The 15,476-nt window shown below is 40.9% G+C and overlaps 1 protein-coding gene and 1 pseudogene across 3 annotated transcripts; both read left to right on the top strand.

Annotated features, from left to right (window-relative positions):
• Positions 1–565: 565 nt before the first annotated feature.
• LOC148033929 (heme oxygenase 1, chloroplastic pseudogene) lies at positions 566–10,855 on the top strand (annotated as a pseudogene).
• Positions 10,501–14,458, top strand: LOC148033928 (pentatricopeptide repeat-containing protein At2g33680-like). Of its 3 annotated transcripts, none has more exons than XM_087681912.1 (2): positions 10,501–10,687; positions 10,791–14,458. In XM_087681912.1, the coding sequence occupies exon 2, from the start codon at positions 10,866–10,868 to the stop codon at positions 13,044–13,046; it is 2,181 nt and encodes a 726-aa protein (XP_087538038.1). In that variant the 5' UTR covers positions 10,501–10,687; positions 10,791–10,865; the 3' UTR covers positions 13,047–14,458. The 3 variants fall into 3 exon arrangements, with proteins under 3 accessions (XP_087538038.1, XP_087538040.1, XP_087538039.1); XM_087681914.1 differs by having other exon boundaries at positions 10,759–14,458; XM_087681913.1 differs by having other exon boundaries at positions 10,501–10,694.
• The last annotated feature ends 1,018 nt before the right edge of the window (positions 14,459–15,476 follow it).

The raw sequence follows: 15,476 nt of genomic DNA, 5'->3' as shown, positions 1-15,476 counted from the left end.
CATAGCTCTAGATCCGTATTTCTCAACATGGTATCAGAGCCATGGCTAAGCTAGGTAGCTAGTGGTGTGATTTCTTTGTCTTTGCAAGCTCTACAATTTGTCCCTTTTTCATTCTCTCCTTGTACAAGTCCACTTCCATTCCAATGCTCATTTCCAATTTGAACAAAGCATCAGAAGTTCAATGGAACAATGGCTCTGTTCAGGATTAAGTCCTTAAAAGCATTGCTACTTGGGCTTCTAAAGAAAGGGATATCCAAGATCTCATGGAAAACACTAGTGAGAATTCACAAGCTGAATTTTTTGAGCTATTGTGCACATATGCAACATAATGGGTTATGTCATCATCCTGCAAATTATGAAACCTGCGAAAGGCCCAATGGTGATTCGCAGATGGTCAAGGAAGACCTAAAGGATCTAATTTTTTATCTTAAAGTGTGTTCTATTGCACTAAACAAATCCTCAAAGCCAGTGGGCTAGTTTCTCATCATAATGGCTATGGCTATGGTTTGGGAGCATGGATTTGCAGGTAGCGCAAGTAACAACATCGTCACAAAGCCAAACCCCAATGCCATTGAAGGTAGATTGTCAAACGAGCAAAGTTGTACAGTCCCAGCAGGCGCAAGGCCATAAGAGAAAATTAGAGAAAGAAGCAGAAAAGGATGACAAGCCTCTGGTCAAATGGGATTCGTCTATCAAAGGCTACATCAAATTCCTTGTCGATAGTAAGGATGTATATGATACGATGGAAAGCATAGTGAATAAAGCTCCGCATCAAATCTATGCAGAATTTAGAAACACAGGTTTGGAAAGGTATGCTTGGCTCTCAAAAGACTTGGAATGGTTTAAAATTCAAGGCTATGATATTCCTAAACTTGGTGAAGCTGGGCTATCTTATTCAGCCCTCTTTAGATGAACTTGCTGAAAAAGATCCTCTTACTTTTATTTGTCACTTCTGCAATGTGTACTTTGCAAATTCAGTAGGGGGATGGAAGATAGAAAAGTAGGTTTTTGATAAGATACTTGGAGGTGATGAACTGGAACTCTATAAGTATGATGGTGATCTCAAGGAAATATTGGCTGCTATAAAGGAGAAATTGAACAAAGTAGCTGAGGGCTGGATAAGAGATGTGATACCAAGCCATGTATTCCAGCAAGTCCGAAAGCCATCCAAAGAAAAATGTATCCATCTTGTATGCCCAAAGAAATGTAAGGATTTCACAAGGCCAAATGGAACTGCAAAATCTATGTATCCCAAAATCTATGTAATGGTTCAGCAAGTCATGTCAAGTCACAGCAATATACCTATCAAGTTAAGGCTTGAAACTTTACATTTTGGTAAGGGTTTTTGCATCTACTATGGGAAACAAGATCCACTGTGGGAAATAGAGATCCGCTATGGGAAAAACATGTCCACTAAGGAAAATTTTTTGTTGTTAGCAGCAGAAATTTCAAATGATGCTTAATATGTATGTCCATAGAGGCTGAATGTGTGCCCAAAAGAGGCTTGCCCATAAGTAGCTTTGTATGGAAGATGGACATATGATATGTTGAGAAATAGAAAAATGATGTATGCTCCAAGAATAGATGTCCAAAATCCCATATGCACAGTGAGGAGAGTGGAACAACTCAACTTTTATAAAGCATTGTACTTGACTATCACTTTCATAATGATGAATACAATATCATTATGCTTTCCTCTTTCAGTTAGTGTCATTATCAGTCCAATACATAAGATTGTCTTTATGAGTCCAAGTTTCTATCTTGGAACCTAATTCACTTGTGTAATAGTTGTCTACTCATTGTCTATGTCAACATGAATTTAGTCTTCATCTTCCAACCTCCATAGCTCCTGTCATGCTCTAGATCTAACATTTTAACATGGTATCAGAGCTCAACTGAGCATGGTCAGCTCCTCACTCTACTTCTGCATCTCCCTTTCACTTCTACCCGGCTTGGTATCGGCTCAAGACTTCATTTCCTACTCTAGCTTCATATTCACCTTCACTGGAGCTTTCATGGCTGCCATGGATATCAATACATTGTTTGCTTACAGCACCTAGATCTCTCTCCACAATCAATATCTCCACACAATTTCTCTTGGAGATCTTTCCCTTTGCTCAAGTGCACCATCCTATCACTTCACACATTGACATTGCGCACTGCAAAAGCCAGCATTGTCGAAATTCTTTCTTGTTGTCCTAAACTACATCCATGTTGATCGTACGACTATCATCATCTCCACGCTGCCCGATCTGTGTTGCCACCATAGGGCTTTGGTAGCCCCCCAAAAGTGGGCTAACCTCACCTAAGAGGGTTCTTGAAAATACTCTCTCTATTGATCACAATCTAAGAAACCCTAACTGTCATCTCTAAGGGCAGCCATAGCCATTGATCTTCAAGGTCATAAAACCTTTCATTTTCTTACTCCTCTCAGTCCACTGAAGACTCTATCACTCTAGTCTTACTGAGCACTTAATTTCCAACAAAGCATCACACTAAATCAACAAAGCAAGAAGAAGATTAAGCATCAACATCCAACATTGAGCTCCAAGATAGTATCTTTTTAATACTCATGTAATGTTGTTAAATATTAATAATCTTGTATCTCTTAACACATTGAAGTACAACTCTTTGCCGACTGATTTGCTACTGATAAAAAATGGCAGAGCTCTAACAAATAGCAAAGTTTAATGGAGAAGGCTTCCATACCTGGAAGAAAAAGACCATGTACCACCTCATGAGAAAAGACCTCTGGGATCTCTTTGAAGATGATGAAGGTGATGCAAATGGTGAAAAGGAAGATTCAGAAAGCAGGATCCTTGTAGTAGCTCCACCAAAAACCAAAGAATGGAAAAAGATGAATAACAAGGCACTAGGCATCATTGCCTAGGGACTAAGTGATGATGGGCTACATCATATCTCTGGCATCAAAGATGCTAGAACTACTTGGGAGGAACTTGACAGGATCTTTGATACCCAAGCAAAGAATTCAAAGGTAAAATTACTCATGCAGTTTAATAAACTGGATATGAAAGATAGTACTTCCATGACCATACACATTAACAAGTTCAAGAGCCTAAAAACCTAGCTTGCAACTCTTAAGATGAATATTGATGAAGATCAAGCAATGGACATACTGCTTGCAAGTGCAAATAAAGATCCATATGAGAATCTTGTATCCACCCTAAGTAATGTTCCAAGTCTCTCACTTAAAGATATTGAGCACTCACTACTTGATGGAGAAAGCAAAGTTAAAAGCAAGGATACAAAGGAACACACCACCAACAACATTCTCTTATATACCAAGGGCACTTATGGAGTAAGAGGCCGTGGTCGAGGACTCAACACCAACAACAACAAGGATCGGATTATATGTCATTATTGTTGCAAGACTGGCCATACATCTAGTGAATGTTTACACAAGAAAAGAGCACATCATATGCAAAATGATCACCACCAGAACCAGTTCACGAATGAAGAAGAAGAAGAAGAAGAAGATGCTTCCACTACCAGCAACCATTCTAATAGATTGTTCTAAAGAAATTTCATTGTATCTTTCATATGTTTTTCCCATAGTGAATCTCTATTTTTCCCTTAGTGGATTTGCTTTGTAAAAATCATTGCCAAGGATGTAAAGTTTCAAGCTTTAACTTGCCTAGGTTGCCTATGAGCTAGTCTCCCGGGCCATGTCACCATGTAGGGGGAGCAAAAGCCGACAAGTATAGGGACTCATCATTTGAGGGGGGTGTTGAAAAAAAGACAAATGATGTATGCTCCAGGAAGAGATGTCCAGAATCCCATATGCATAGTGAAGAGAGTGGAACAACCCAACTTCTATAAAGCATTGTCCTTGACTATCACTTTCATAATGATAAATACAATATCATGATGCTTTCCTCTTTCAATTAGTGTCATTGTCAATTCAATACACAAGATTGTCTTTATGAGTCCAAGCTTCCATCTTGTAACCTAATTCACTTGTGTAATAGTTGTCTACTCATTGTCTATGTCAACATGAATTTAGTCTTCATCTTCCAACCTCCATAGCTCCTGCCATGCTCTAGATCCAACATTTTAACATGATGTATGCTCTAGGAAGAAGATGACAGAATCCCATATGCACAGTGAGGAGAGTGGTGCTATCCAAAAAGCTATAAAGGCCATGTACTTGACACTCATTTCAAAGATATAGTGTTGAGATATCGAGCTCCAGTCGTGATATGCCAGGGTGACCATTGTGCATTTATGTCACCGACTTGTTAGCTGTAGATGCGGTTGGTACACCGCCCATGAATAATAGCTAGATGACAGCTATCCTTATCTACTCTAGTTCGTGGCTTAGTTAGTATGCCACCTTAGTTAGTTGAGTTTGGTTTGAGACCCATATATAGGGTTCTTCTATTTCTTTGTATGAGAGTTCTTTTGGCTTACACAACTAAGAAGAGGAAAACTGTTTTCAGCCTCCACCTGTGTGTGTATTCCCCCATTGTGCAAGCAAGAAAGCTACAAGTGAGACTCCTTCCTTCTCTCCCACAATCTTGACATGGTATTAGAGCCTTGTTCGTGGTAAGGAGCTCAGGAAAGCAAACCAAGTTCACGGTATTCTGGTAAGAGGAGCAGTGTTGCTTTCATTTTCTGTTTTGGGAGCAAGTCTCTGCAGGTAGCACAGCCGAAAAGTGCAAGAGTGCATTGTCTTAGATTGAGACGCCCTTCGCGGTGTAGCAAGAGGGCAGTATATGCTGCGGGATAGGCCTTTAGCCCTAGGTTGCTCTATTTTTTTGATTTGAGGCCATTTCGGGACTTGTTTTGGAGGCGGAAGTTTTTTGCACGCACTCAGGAAAAGGCTCTGTTTTATGCTGTGCGACCACTGTTCTACAGGTCGGTGAAAAGTTACTGTAGAAATTGCATCGTATGCTTGTGCACAGAGACATTGGGAGTTGCAGAATTATCCTTGTTGTCTGTTGATGCAAAATCGTCAGTAGGAAGTGACTGTGTGGTCAATTACCACTTTCGTTAGTTTTGCAGATTTACCCTTGTGAGACTGAAGCTGTGTTCTTTGCAGTGACAGAATTTTTTGCAGTGTTCTGTAATGGCGTCTGATTCTCTTTCACAGATTGTCACTGAAAAGCTTGACAAAAACAACTTCCAAGCATGGAAGTTTAGAATGACGAATTTCCTTATGGGAAAGGATATTGGAAATTCGTTGCAGGAAATGAAGAAGAACTAGTTATTCCTGATGTTCCCAATCAACAGCAAATGCAAGCATTTAAAGCATGGCATGAGAGAGCCAAGAAAGTTATGTACTGGCTGTCTATCAGCATTTCAGACTCTATGATTGTGCATATTCAAGATGCAAGTACGCCAAAGGAGGCATGTGATACTTTGTCAAAAATGTAAGCACAAATACGCAAGTCAGGAAAATGCAGCTCAAGCAAGAGTTGCACAATGTGCAAAGAGAAAATATGAGCATCAATGACTACCACATGAAGGTGAAGAAGATTGCAGATGCACTTGCTTCCATTAGGTCGCCAATGGAAGATGATGATTTAGTTTCTGTGACCTTGAATGGTCTAGGAAAGGATTATGCACAGTTTCGAACATCCATTTCCGTCCGTGAAAGATTTCCTGATTTTGAGGAGTTGATTGCTCTTCTAATTTCTGAGGTGCAGAGAAATGGTGGTGCATCTTCTTCAGGAGGAACTTCAAAAGAAGCTGTCTTCTACTCAAATGCTGGAAGAGGTAGAGGCAAAGGTAGAGGAGGCCGATCTGGAGGCCGTGGTAGAAATCAGAATATGCAGCAAACTCAAGAAAACCAGTCCTATGGAGAAGGACGTAGTAACTCTAGAGGCAGGGGGAGCCAAAGAGGTCGTGGTGGATGGCAAAGAAGCCAAAATGCAAACAGTAATGTTGAATGCTACTACTGTGGTAAAATGGGTCATATGGCTAAAGACTGCTATAAAAAGCAGAATGATATCATGAATGAAAAATTGCAACAAGGGAATTATGCATCTTCTAGTAGACATGGTGATGACAAAAATGAGCATTTGTTTATGGTATAGCACATGAACAATTTTGTGACAAGTGCAAAAGAAAGCAATGATGTATGGTATGTTGACTCAAGTGCATCAAACCACATGACAGGTCATGCAGAATGGATGGAGGATGCAAGGAAAATGGAAAAACCAGGATTTGTGGAGACTGGTGATGATACTGCACATCCTATTGTACAGATTGGAAAAATTCCTTTGTCTATGCAGGATGGGAAAAAGAAATACCTGTCCGATGTATTTCATGTCCCGAATATCACCAAGAATCTGGTTTTGGTCAAATGGTTGAGTAGGGCTTGCAGGTCAGATTTAATCCTCATGGATGCTTTGTTGAGGATATGAAAAATAAAGGTTGCTTGATAGCAAAAGGAAATAAGAATGGCAGAATGTTTACGTTGGATGCAGACATGCCTGAATTGAGTGCAGCAATGTTTGCACATGGGACCGATGTAGTTGCAGATATTGATATCTGGCATAAACGCATTGGTCATGTTAATGTACAACGACTTAAATCAATGTAGGCCCAAAATATTATTGCAGGATTGCCTAAATTCAAGGTTGTAGAAATGCATAAGGTATGTGAAGCCTGTCAATTTGGAAAACAGGCAAGGAAACCATTTCCTAGACATGTTCAAGAGAGTAAGAAGTTATTTGAATTAATCCACTCTGATGTGTGGACTACTAAAGCTGCATCTCTTGGAGGCTGTCATTATTTTGTTAGTTTTATTGATGACTATAGCAGAAAAGTTTGGGTGTATTTTATGAAAAAGAAAAGTGAAGTTTTTGGGCATTTCAAAATTCTTAAAGCTATGGTTGAAAAAGAAACAGGCCTGCAAATAAAATGCCTAAGGTCAGATGGAGGGGGAGAGTACCTCTCAAATGAGTTTGCAAGGTTCCTGCAGGAGCATGGGATAAAGCAACAATATTCATGCAGTCATACCCCACAACAAAATGGAATTGCAGAAAGGAAAAACAGGCATATTGGAGAGGTATCTCGTGCCATGCTCAATGAAAAAGACTTGCCAGCTGAAGTAGTTGCTATAGCAGTCTACATAATGAACATGACTCCCACTACAGCAATACATGGGATGACTCCAGAAAAGAGGTATACTGGTAGGAAACCAGATATTTCTCATTTGAAGATTTTTGGTTGCATTGCCTATGTTCATGTGCCAAATGAGTTGAGATCCAAGTTGGATCCAAAAGCTGAGAAGTGCATCTTTATTGGTTATTCTCTACAGCAAAAAGGGTATAGATGCTATAACCCTTCTACTCGTAAGTTTACAGTGAACAGAGATATTTTTTTTAATGAGATGAGTAGCTGGTATAAACTAGTAAATGTGATTGATAATGTAGATGCAAAAAATGGTAATGCTGCACAGAATTCACAGAAGCAATCACAAGATATTAGTGGACCTGGAGCGTCCTCTAGCAGTGGTTCACATTCTTCGCCATGGACAGGCAGATTGAGATCAGGAGAATCTTCTCAAAGCAATGCAGATAGTGGTATGCAGGTTTCACGAAAAGGAAAAGAGAAGGTAGATCAGCCCATGTTTGATGTGAATGCAGGTCACTCTTATGTGGATGGTGAATCCAGTGGCTCAGAACAGAGCATTGATGATGAGTTGGGTATTCCTTCTATTGTTACACCTGGAGTAAGAAAGACCAAGGATGTTTTGAGAGCACCTGGGAGTGAACCTACTTTGCAAGGTCTACCAGAGCTAGGTATCCTATGGATAGGCTGAAATATGATGGATTTACAGCCATTCACTATGCCTATATGGTCAAAGTGATACAGGAACCAAAACCCACTTCTTTTGAGCAAGCCATGGGAAAAGAAAAATGGGAGAAAGCCATGGATGAAGAAATGGATGCCTTGGAAGCAAATGCTACATGGAAATTGGTACCTTTATCTAAAGGTAAGAATGCAATTGGCTGTAAGTGGGTTTATAAGGTGAAGCACAATGCAGATGGTTTTGTGAACAGATACAAGGCAAGATTAGTAGTCAAGGGATATGCACAAACATATGGCATTGATTATAAAGAAACATTCAGTCCGGTTGCAAGGATGGCAACCATAAGAGCAGTCATTGCTATGGCTGCATCAAAGGGATGGTCTTTACATCAGATGGATGTAAAGAATACCTTCTTGCATGGTGATTTGCAAGAAGAGGTCTATATGGAGCAGCCACTAGGTTATGTGCATGCTGTTCATCCTGAGTTTGTTTGCAGGTTGAAGAAAGCCTTGTATGGCTTGAAGCAAGTACCGAAAGCATGATCTGACAAGATAGAACAGTATCTTGTCACTATTGGCTTTCAGATTTCCAAGGCAGTTTTTTCACTTTATGTGAGAAAAACAGAGAAAGGTATTATGCTACTTATCATTTATGTTGATGATTTGATTATGACAGGTGACTGTGATGAAGATATCCTTCATGTGAAAATGCTATTGAAGCGGAAGTTTGACATGAAGGATTTGGGAGAGCTGCGTTACTTCTTGGGCATTGAGGTGATTAGATCACCAAGTGGGATACGGCTCTTGCAGAGGCAGTATGGATTGGACATGCTGTCCAAATATGGGATGACAGGCTGTAAGCCTATTTCAGTTCCTTTGGAGCAGAATGTGAAGCTGAGCGCAGATGCAGGTGAGCTTCTAGAAGACCTTACTATGTACATACGCATAGTAGGAAGTTTGATTTATATGACTATTACCAGACCAGATTTGAGCTATGCTGTTAGATTGGTAAGTCAGTTTATGCAGGCTCCAAGGAAACCGCATTTGGATGCGGCTAGATGCATACTCAAGTATGTGAAGTCCACATTGCAGTATGGACTACTTTATGAGACAGGGGTTCAAATACAGTTGCATGGATATACTGATGCTGATTGGGCTGGTAGTATTTCTGATAGACGATCTACTAGTGGATATGTGTTCTCGTTTGGAAGTGCTGCAGTTACTTGGAGCAGCAAGAAACAACCTACAGTTGCCTTGTCGAGCATAGAGGCTGAGTACAAGGGCGCAGCAATGGCTGCATGTGAGATAGCTTGGTTGCATAAGCTACTTTATAATATGCATCAGTCTACAGGTGGGCCAGTTGTCATTTATTGTGACAACATGAGTAGTATACACTTGGCAAGTAGCCCAGTCTATCATACTAGAACAAAGCACATTGAGATGCATTATCACTATGTGCGGGAGAGGGTTTTACTAGGTCTTATTGATCTAGTTTATATCATCATAGAGGATCAGGTAGCTGACATATTCATGAAGGCATTAGGTGCAGAGAAATTGCGCAAGTTCAGAGACCTGCTTGGTGTGCAGGAATTGGGATTGAGCTCGAGAGGGAGTGTTGAGATATCGAGCTCCAGTCGTGATATGCCAGGGTGACCGTTGTGCATTTATGTCACCGACTTGTTAGCTGTAGATGCGGTTGGTACACCGCCTATGAATAATAGGTAGATGACAACTATCCTTATCTACTCTAGTTCGTGGCTCAGTTAGTATGCCACCTTAGTTAGTTGAGTTTGGTTTGAGACCCATATATAGGGTTCTTCTATTTCTTTGTATGAGAGTTCTTTTGGCTTACACAACTAAGAAGAGGAAAACTATTTTCAGCCTCCACCTGTGTGTGTATTTCCCTATTGTGCAAGCAAGAAAGCTACAAGTGAGACTCCTTCCTTCTCTCCCACAATCTTGACATATAGCACTATCATTCTGTGTCACTCAAGATTGTGTTTATGAGTCCAAGTTAATCTATCTTGGAACCTATTTCACTTGAGTTACGATTCTTTATATCAATCATGTTTTATATTTATAACCTCCGTTTGCTATAGCTAACATATCTCTAGATCTGTGTTTCTCAACATATGCCACCTTGATCTTTAAAAGATTTAAACTTTAGGAGTATTCACTAGCCATGTTAAGATAAAGTAAGAGTTTATATGGATGGAAATCAATCTTAGATGGTTACGTAAGTGTTTATCACACACACACACACCCACACACAAATTGGAGTAAGAGAAAGAAGAGATGAAAAAAGTGTGTGTTTGATACATACATATATACACATATATATATATATATAGTATTTTAAGGACCAAGTTATAAGTTTGCAATATATAGCCAGAAGAAAATGTGTTTAGAGAGAGAGATGGTGCACATCTTTGCAATAAAAGGCACCACCACACCTATGGGAGAGGAGGATTAAACACCATTATGTTACATGCACCTCAAGCACAAGTTGTTCACGTGTGGGTTTCGTTTCCAAAGAGTTCTCCATTTCCAAAAGCAAATTGAGGACACAAAGGGGATTCTACCCTCAACTCCCTGCCAACTCCCCAACAACGCATACAAACATCTCCAAGGAAAATATTAAAATACATCACTTTTTCCCAAATGTTGAAACCTTCTCCCAAAAATAAAAAACTACCCTTGTGAGAAGTTTCCCAACCGGAAGGGAAGGGGGCGACCTTTACTTTTATTATTATTATTTTTAAACACCATGAGAACAGCTCTTGGGAGGGGTGTTTTGAGAATAATCCTAGCACCAGGGTTTCATCTCAGGAAATGGCAATCTCCTTGCAGAAACCCAGTAGCGTCTGCCCTTTTCCATCGCATCATCGGTCTGTAAATATCACAGGTTAGAGGTCAGTTGCAGGGCCGTCCCACAAAATGTATGATGAAAACCTGATACATGTGTTCATGCTGTAGGTGTTTCTTTTTTCTCCCATGTATGTGTGCAGATCGCAGCTGCTTCAAGTTGAGGGAAGAGCCAGTGCAATCGCCTGGCCCGGCGGCACAAGGATGAGTGAACGGGCATGTTGGAAGATGGACACAGTACACCTGTATCAAGAGATCACATCTATGGCCTCTTGCAGGCTTGTGCCAAACGAAAAGACCTTGCAGGTGCCCGACAGGTGCAGGCCCTCATGGTCTCCGATCGACTCCACACAATCGCCGTCTTGGGCGATCACCTCATCAGGCTCTTTGCCTCCTGCGGGAGCCTCCCCGATGCAAACTCTGCATTTCAAAATGTTGCAAAACGGACCGTCTACACTTGGAATGCTATCATCTCAGCACATGCTGGCCTTGGAGATGGTGCACAGGCCCTAGCGTTATACCAGTCAATGCAGCAGGAGGGTATCAAGCCAGTCAAACAGACTTTCTCAGTTGTCTTGAAAGCATGTGCCAGTGTCCGATGCCTCACACAGGGGCGACTGGTACATGATCAAATCAGTAAAAATGAAGGTGAATTTGACGTTGCTGTTGGAAATGCCCTTGTTGACATGTATGGGAAGTGTGGAAGCTTGGAAGAGGCTCGCAGGGTCTTTGACCGTCTATCAGACCGGAATGTGATATCCTGGGCATCCATTATTTCTGGCTATGCTCAATTTGATCTTAGTTTTGAGGTATTTGAGCTTTTTCAGGGAATGCAACAGCAAAGCTTGACACCAGACAAAGTCACGTTTTTATGCATTTTGAGAACATGTGGTGGCACAGGAGCATTACTCAAAGGTAGATTGATCCATAAGCAGATTATAAGACTAGGGCTCGAATCAGATTTAATAGTTGGGAACGCACTTGTTGATATGTATTGCAAATGTGGAAATCTAGAAGATGCATGCAGATTGTTTGAAAATCTAGCAAATCGAGATGTTGTTACTTGGGGTGCACTGATTTCAGGATATGTTCAAAATAATCATTGTTTCCTTGCTTTGCATTGGTTCTCTTTGATGCAGGTGGAGAGTGTGAGGCCAGATAAGCTAATTTATTCTAGTGTCCTGAAAGCATGCAGTGACATTCAGAAGATACAGAAAGGCAGGCTGATACATGAAGAAATTGCTTTGTGTGGCCTTGAAAGAGATATTGTACTTGGTAGTACCCTTGTTGACATGTATGCTCAATGTGGGAGCTTAGCCGATGCTCGGGAAGTGTTTGAAAAGCTCCAGGAAAAAGATGCTGTTTTATGGGGTACCATGATTGCAACATGTGTTGATCAGTACAATGACTGTTCTGCACTTGAATACTATGGTAAAATGCGAGAAGAACATTTACTGCCAGATAATGCTACATTACTGTGCATTTTGAAAGCATGTGCCAATGTAGGGGCAATTGAGGAGGTGAAGCTTGTCGACAACCATGTTATTGCTATTGGACTTGAAATAGTATTGGCACTTGGAAATGCTGTTATCGATGCGTATGCCAAGTGTGGGAACTTACAGGAGGCATGCAAAGTGTTCAATCATTTACCAAATAAAGATGTGATCTCTTGGGGTGCAATGATAATGGGATATACGAGGAGTGGTGATTATATATCAGCTCTTCTTTGTATTAAGGACTTTGAGCAGCAGGGCTTGCAACCAGATGATGTAATCTTTCTTGCTATTCTTATGGCATGTAGGCATACTGGCTTAATTGATGAAGGTTGCAGGTATTTCAAGTCCATGGAAGTAGACTATGATGTGACTCCCAATATACAACACTTCAACAGCATGGTTGATCTTCTCGGTCGTGCAGGACTTTTGAGTGAAGGAGAGGATATTCTGAAGTGTAGTAAGAATATGGGTAGGGATCCGGTAGGGTGGATGTCGTTACTGATAGGTTGCAACACCTACGGTAATACAGAGGTAGGCAGGCGGTGTTTCAATCAGCTCGCCATTCTAGATCCTACTCATGCATCTGGATATGCACTTACCTCAAGAATGTATGCTGATGCACACCTTTGGGAAAATGTCAGCAAATTGTGTCAGCTTAAACGTCACAATGATGTGGTGAAGAAGCCTGGAACAGCTTGGATTGAAGTTAATAATAAAATGCATGAGTTTATGGTGGGTGAAACTATGTGCTCACCAAGCAATCGTATGTCTGCGAAAACATTGACTATGAGTAGGCAGTTGAAGGAGAATGGCTATATGCCGTCATTGAACTTGATTTTTAATATGTGTGAATTGAGGAAACCCAGCTCTAAATGTTTGCATTCTAGGGCAATGTTGATTTAATTTGTACAAAGAGTCTTGTAAAATAGATGTGCAAATTGAGGAATGCCAGTTCCAACTGTCAGCATTCTAGGGCAATGTCAATTGAATGTATACAATAGACTTAATAATTCCCAAGAAATAATTAAATAGCTGAAAATGCAGGAAGTTTGTTGAGATCGGTGGCAAACATAGATTTTGGCCTCAACCTTAGCCTAAGGATACTATCAAAAGATAAAGACCCATGATGGAGCCTGAACTGCATTGAATTTTCCAGCCCTGATCTCATCCTCAACATCCACCTCAATGTGTGCCAGAGAAAATGCAGATAGGAAATATGTTTTCCACAATCCTGCAGGCTGCGTCTCTTTCCCCTGACTGATGTGTTTACGAGCCTGGTGGCATGATGAACAGCATGGCTCTGTAATTGCTCTGACTTATTGATATGACATGCAAGAGAGGACCCAAGAGATAAATAGAAGAGAGGGTCCAAGAAATTAGGTACCTCCCAAAAAATGTTCAAAATTTCGAGTTCCAAAAAAATGGAAATCCTTAAGGAATTTTGCCTCTTGCTAATTTACTTGGCAATACAGTCATAGAGATGCATGGTACAAGATCCTTTAGTGTCAACAACAGGCTTCCTTACACCTTCCAGTCAGTTAGTCCCTGCATTTTGGGCACACCTCTTCAAATGTTGGTGTGATGAAGACCTCTGAACATATTAGTGCAAGGCAAATAACATCTCATTGTGAAGCACAAAACATAGTAAACCTATTTGTTTCCAATAGTGCACATCTATGTATCTGCCAACCTCATAATCCATGCGGGCAAGTTGATTACCACCCAAAAAATCCATTGTGAGGGCAATATTTGTCAAACACCAAGAGCCATGCTCTTATGGAAGGTCTCCTTCACTTCTCTTGGATTTGCCTTTCTCATTGGCTTACGCAGCCGGGCACTTGATAGACAGTTTGTACTTCTTCTCTTGCCTTTGAAAGGTCGCAGCTGACTGCATGGCTTGCTCTGAGGAATTGGAAAACCATGTTTTCACATCAACTGAATTAAAGGTTTGTAAGCCGTTCACAAACTTAGAAACAACCTCACATCTCTAAGGAAGGGATACATGAGTAGGAATTTGTTGAAGCACATGAAGTGTGTATCCACTCCTCTTGCATTGGTAAAAGGGTTACCACTCATTCCAGAATTACCTGTAGTCCATCAAAGTGTTGAAGAACAGTGGAGGGCATCTCTACCTATGACTGCTCGCTGCATGCATCTTGAGATACGAATCCCCCATCCTGTTTGCCTCTACCAAAACTAACTGAATCATGATGTAACAACTCCGTACATATTATATAAAGGATAAATAATCAAGTCACCAAGTATCTGGCAATAATTGTTGCAACAATTGCAACAAAGCCATACTACTATTCTTAGTCCGCTTACATGATGTTAATAAATTCTATAAGCTTAGGAGCATTTTGGGCTTTGAAACACGTCCCATTGTAGACCTAGTCATGTTGAATATGCTGATGTTTAACATTATCCTTTATCATAGTTGCCCTCCTATGTAGTATATGGACTTGTTTGTTCCTTATGGTACGGTACGGTACAAATCCATACAAAAATAATGCCCCTTTTTGGCCATTGTGTTTGGCATGTTCCGTATCCTAATCAAAGTCAATTATGCACTTTTTGCTGGTGTTTTTGTCCCATGTTTTGCCCACGTGGAACACTTGCCAGCCCATTGCCACTTGCCTTTGGATGTCCATTGCTCATTGGATGCCAATTACCATTGGATCCCATGCTCTAGCCTTGAATGCTTTTTGACACTCTTGAGCCTTCTCTCTTCTTCCACTTTGGATCCCTCTCTTGTTTCACTAGCGCTCTTCCCTAGCCTATAAGAGGTGCTCCTCCCCTCCATCCTTCCACACCAAATCAACAAGCATTTTCATTGCTCAAGCAAGTGATCTATCTATCAAGATTCAAGCCTATCCTGATTCCTACCTCCTCTCTCTAAGTTTCAAGCCTCTCACTCTCCTCTCCAATCATTGGATGTGCAAGTATTGTGGGAAGTACTATACAAGTGGTGCAACCTGACTTCTCCAACATATTTTCAAGATAGGGGGGGCAAGTTGCTCCGTTCAAGGAAATTCCCAAAACATCGTAGACAAGAATCTTGCCAAGGTGAGAAGGGGATCCACTAGAGGAGGTGGTGGCATATTGGCACCACCACCTATCCCTACTAATGAGGAAGCATAAAATATAAGCGTATCTTCAATCAATGTGGGTGAGGCCTTAACCATTGGTAGGAGGGGCTCCTCGTCTACATTCAACTCTGGCAAAAGTCAAAGTGGAGGCTCATGTGGCATCAGAGAGGGAATCCTCTCTCTCTCAAGCTCCCGGTCATGTGTGTGGATCGGTTGTGAGAGAAAGGCAACGACTTGTGGACAT

Source organism: Lygodium microphyllum, chromosome 7 (genome assembly GCF_053477565.2).
Source record: "Lygodium microphyllum isolate KBCC chromosome 7, Lygodium_microphyllum_v1.1.10, whole genome shotgun sequence".
Taxonomy (NCBI): domain Eukaryota; kingdom Viridiplantae; phylum Streptophyta; class Polypodiopsida; order Schizaeales; family Lygodiaceae; genus Lygodium; species Lygodium microphyllum.
This window is presented reverse-complemented; position numbering and strand designations above follow the sequence as displayed.